The following is a 5,290-nucleotide window of genomic DNA, read 5'->3' as shown; positions in this document are numbered from 1 at the left end:
TGAAATAAATGAAATTTTAAATTAAATTAACTAGGCTAAATTAGTCTTCGATTAGACTCCTAGCTAGCCTTAAAAAAGGCTGATTAATTTCTTAGTCACTCTAATATCACTCTTTGTATCACTTAGTCACTCTAATATCACTCTTTGTATCACTTAGTCACTTAGTTAGTGATTCAGGTAGTCTTGAAAAAGACTGAAGCCTTGAATCAATGAAACTCTAGGTAGCCAGAAAAAAATTCCAGGAGCCAAGAGCTATACGCGTGCGGTGCGAACGACTGTTCAACACCGACTGGATCGTTCCATGCCTGCTGTCTTTCAAGACGCGCTTTCCGTAAATCCATCTGCTAAGCGAATTCCATTTCCATCGCATGCTGTTCCTCCTCCAACTGCTTCTCAGTCGGCTCTTGGACGGAACTACCTCCACGATCGGAACCTGCATCGCTATTAGAGACCGATTTCTTTCCACGCCTTTTCGGTGCAGTATCTGGAACGCTCAACGCTTTGCATCGTTGACACGACCAGTTGATGTTGACTATTTCCGAATCAACACCCGCGCAAGAAAAATGAGCCCACCGCTGACATTTTTCGCATTGAACCCAATCAACATCATCGGATTCCGCTTGCCTACAGTACAAGCACTTCTCGTTTTTGGAAGGAGAAGAAGACATTTTCCAAACAATCCGAAAACAATTTTTGATTTTTCGGATGATGCCAGTGACGTTGTATGTTGGAGAGCGTCAATTCGATACAGTGGCGTTTCTGGATGAAGGGTCATCCGCAACTCTGGTAGACGACGTAGTTGCTAAGCGATTGAAAGCTAGAGGCACAGTAGAGCCGTTGATAGTCACGTGGACGGGTAATATTAATCGCTACGAAAACGATTCGATGAAGGTAGAACTAATGATGTCGGCAAAGGGATCGAAGGATAAGTATTCGTTGTTTAATACCCGAACGGTGTCTGAATTAGTGCTACCGAGACAGAACGTACGATTTGCAGAAGTGGTGAAGAGATATTCACATTTGACTGGTGTACCAGTGAAGAATTTTCCGTCGGGTAAACCGAGAATTTTACTTGGGTTAGACAACATCCATCTTTTCGCGCCGCTAGAGTCACGTGTCGGTAAACCGAATGAACCGATTGCCGTGCGGTCAAAGATAGGCTGGACAGTCTATGGAACGGAGAACAGTGCACCGAGTGCTCATACGTACTTGAATCTACATTCAGTCGAACCGATGAGCAATCAGTATCTTCACGATATGTTACGAGAACAATACGTGCTAGATGAGACAGCTGTTACAACCTTTGCGATACCTGAGCCTGTGGAAGATAAACGGGCTCGAGAAATACTCGAATCTACTACGAAGCGTGTAGGTGACCGCTATGAAACGGGGTTGTTGTGGCGTGAAGACGCAAGGCGATTTCCGGATAGCTACTCGATGGCAGTACGACGGATGAAAGCTCTCGACCGAAAGCTAGAGAAAAGTCCAGAACTGAAGCGTAATGTGTGTCTGCAGATCGAAGACTATCAGGTCAAAGGATACACACATAAAGCGACCAAAGCAGAGCTAACCGATACTCCGAGGAATACGGTATGGTATTTGCCGCTAAATGTGGTGGTGAATCCAAGGAAGCCTGGCAAAATACGCCTCGTTTGGGACGCTGCAGCGTCAGTAAATGGGGTCTCCTTGAATTCGGAGTTACTCAAAGGTCCAGATATGTTGGTTCCCCTGCCTCGAGTAATTTGTCATTTCCGGGAACGTCCGGTCGCGTTCGGAGGTGACATACAAGAGATGTATCACCAGATACTGATCAGATCGGAAGATAAGCAAGCACAACGGTTTTTGTTTCATTCAAACGCAGAAGACTCTCCGCAGGTGTACGTCATGGATGTGGCTACATTTGGTTCCACGTGTTCCCCGTGTTCAGCTCAATACGTAAAAAACTTGAACGCAGAGCGGTTTGTCCACGAGTATCCGGCGGCGGTGGAAGCCATCGTAAAACGTCATTATGTGGACGATTATTACGACAGCGTAGACACGATCGAAGAAGCAGTGCAACGTGCAAACGAAGTGAAGTATATTCATTCGTGCGGAGGATTTCATATTAGGAATTGGGTGTCGAACTCAGCTAACTTTCTTGAAAAGTTGGGGGAACAAATCGCTGATTCTGCCGTGCATTTCAACCGAAATAAGAGCACCGAACACGAACGTGTGTTGGGGATCACGTGGGATCCGGTTCAGGATGTTTTCTATTTTGCTTCAATATCAAAATCGGAGTACAATCAGGTTCTTCGCGGAGAAGAACACCCGAATAAGAGAGTCGTACTCAGCATTGTGATGGCACAATTCGATCCTGTAGGACTTCTCGTTCCAGTCACTATTCTGGGAAAAATGCTGGTTCAAGATCTTTGGCGAACAGGATGTGAATGGGACGAAACTATCGATGATTTATCGTTCAAGAAGTGGCTACGCTGGACGAACATCTTGTTAGACGTAGAATCATTTAGGCTACCGCGAAGCTATTTCGGAAACGCAAGATCAGAGGAGATCGAAGACGTACAGCTTCACATCTTTGCAGATGCTAGCGAGACTGCATATGGATGCGTGGCGTATTTCCGCGCAATCGTGAGAGGCAAAGTGGTATGCTCGTTAGTGATGAGCCGAGCGAAGGTTGCTCCGTTAAAACAGCTTTCTATTCCGAGGCTAGAGCTTCAAGCAGCAGTGCTTGGAGCCAGACTATCAAAAACAGTGCAGGATAATCACAATTTTTCGATAAGCCGTGTGGTGTTTTGGATCGACGCAGAAGTTGTGTTGTCGTGGATTCGTTCTGATCAGCGCCGCTATAAGCAATTTGTAGGTTTTCGAATCGGAGAAATCCTTAGTCTAACGAAACTGACAGATTGGTACGGTATTCCAATGAGACTTAACATTGCAGATCAGATAACAAAATGGGGTAAAGATCCAGAGATACACCCAAATAGTCCGTGGGTTCGTGGACAACCGTTTTTATACAACAACGTGGAAGATTGGCCAAAAAAAAGCTTACCACCGGGAAACATCACAGAAGAACTACGCTCTCACTTGTTGTTACACGACGTGAAAGTGGCAGATGTTCTTGTGGATACCAATCGTTTCTCTAAATGGACTGTACTCGTGAGAGCGATGGCGTGCGTATTTCGATTCGCTTCAAACTGTCGGCAAAAGGTTAAAGGTCTACCGATTCACACGTTGCGAGCAACATGCAGACAGTTGAAAGTGCTGAAGCCTAGTAAAACCTCAACAGTTCGTATTCCGCTGCAACAAAGCGAATACGAGAAAGCAGAATTGTTTCTGTTCAAAATGGCACAGACCAAGAGCTACATCGATGAGTTGAAAGTGTTGACGAGGAATAAGGATCGTCGAATGAACGAGTGGTTAAAGATCGAGAAGTCTAGTCCGTTGTACAGATTGACACCATTAATCGACGAGAATGGGTTAATTCGAATGGAGGGCCGTGCCGAGAATGCTGAATTTCTATCGTTTGATCTGCGTTTTCCGGTGATTTTGCCATATGACCATAGAATCACGAGGTTGATTGTGCAGCATTACCATGAAAAAAGTGGTCACGGATACCGTCAGGCGGTTAAGAACGAGCTTAAGCAGCAGTTTCATATTCCACATATCGACGCAATTGTCCGAAAGGTATCGTCATCTTGCGTATGGTGTAAGGTTCATCGTTGTCGTCCTGAAGTCCCACGGATGGCTCCACTACCGGTGCAAAGACTTACACCAAATCTACGACCGTTTAGTTATGCTGGCGTAGATTATTTAGGACCATTTGACGTGACAGTTGGACGCCGCTCGGAAAAGCGTTGGATTGCGCTGTTTACTTGCCTAGTAACTCGTGCAGTGCATTTGGAGGTGGCCTGCGGTCTAACTACACAATCGTGCTTAATGGCAATACATCGATTCATTGGACGTCGAGGTTGGCCGAGAGAGTTTTTGTCCGACAACGGAACGAATTTCCAAGGGGCAAGTAAAGAGCTTGCGAGAGACGTTCAAGCAATAGGAGCTGACTGCGCGGACGAACTCACAAATGCAAAAACGAAATGGACTTTCAATCCGCCTTTAGCTCCTCACATGGGAGGCGTTTGGGAGCGTCTGGTTCGTTCTGTAAAGGAAGCGCTCACTGCACTAGATGACGGAAGAAAGTTAACGGATGAAATCCTGCAGACAGCGATCGTCGAAGCGGAGGACATGATCAATTCGCGTCCTCTTACATACGTATCGGAGCAGTCTAACGAGGCAGAGGCTCTTACCCCGAACCATTTCTTGCGGGGATCTTCACCAAATCAGCCATGTGTACATCTTCCCCCACCTCACCCAGCCGTAGCACTGTAGGGACGCCTTTCAGCGTTCCCAGCAGTTGGCTAGTCTGATGTGGGAACGATGGATTAAAGAGTATGTGCCGTCGTTAAGTCAAAGGACCAAGTGGTTCGATGAGTCCAGAGTGCTGAAAGTCGGAGACCTGGTGTACATCGTCGAAGGCAACAACAGAAAGTGTTGGGTCCGCGGGGTAATCGAGGAGATTATACCGTCATCAGACGGCCGAATTCGACAAGCGTGGGTACGCACCAACAGTGGGCGGTACAAGCGAGCAACAGTGAAGCTGGCCGTGATGGAGATTGGTAACTCTACGCTGGATGTAACATCCGGATAGGGTTACGGGTCGGGGAATGTTCTGGCACCACTGGCCAACATAATGTTGCGTCGTCATCGGTGAGATGAAGTAGCTGTCAAATGATGTGATAGTGAAAGAGAGAGAGAAAATAGATACAAACGTCAATAGATAGAACATAAAACTGTAAACAAATATGTACGTGAAAGTTGCTAGAGAGTGAATGTTGATAGCGTGGAAAATTCAACTTATATATTTAAAGGTAGAAAGGTCTGGATTGAGTTCAGATTAGAATAGATCTGTAAGTACACTGAACAAATAAACACACAGTAAAATAAACAAATAATTGTTAACAGATACAGATAATTGCCAGACGGGTTTAATTTGGAGAGTTTCCTGGATAAAAACACAAAGATAGTGTGGTTAGGAGACAAGTAAGTTGAAAACAATGAAAATAGATTAAAATGAAAACGCACAATTGTTACAAAAACAATTTACCAAATTGTAGTTCAACAATACCAAAACGAATACAACGGGAAGAGAAGGGAAAGATTCGAGCAGATTTCCGAAAATATTGTTTTCAACTGTCGTCCGAACATGTATTTATCCGGTTTTTGCATTCAAAGTTTTTAC

The 5,290-nt window shown here is 45.2% G+C and overlaps 1 protein-coding gene across 1 annotated transcript; it reads left to right on the top strand.

Moving 5' to 3' along the window:
* The first annotated feature begins 708 nt into the window (after positions 1–708).
* LOC131425948 (uncharacterized) lies at positions 709–4,380 on the top strand. Its single transcript, XM_058588284.1, has one exon. The coding sequence runs from the start codon at positions 709–711 to the stop codon at positions 4,378–4,380; it is 3,672 nt and encodes a 1,223-aa protein (XP_058444267.1).
* Positions 4,381–5,290: the final 910 nt, after the last annotated feature.

Source organism: Malaya genurostris, chromosome 1 (genome assembly GCF_030247185.1).
Source record: "Malaya genurostris strain Urasoe2022 chromosome 1, Malgen_1.1, whole genome shotgun sequence".
Taxonomy (NCBI): domain Eukaryota; kingdom Metazoa; phylum Arthropoda; class Insecta; order Diptera; family Culicidae; genus Malaya; species Malaya genurostris.
The sequence above is the reverse complement of the archived record's forward strand: the minus strand, read 5'-3'. Positions and strand labels throughout refer to the sequence as shown.

Excerpts from the sequence above, each read along its gene's own strand:
- LOC131425948 (XM_058588284.1), top strand. The coding sequence starts at position 709 with ATGCCAGTGACGTTGTATGTTGGAGAGCGTCAATTCGATACAGTGGCG.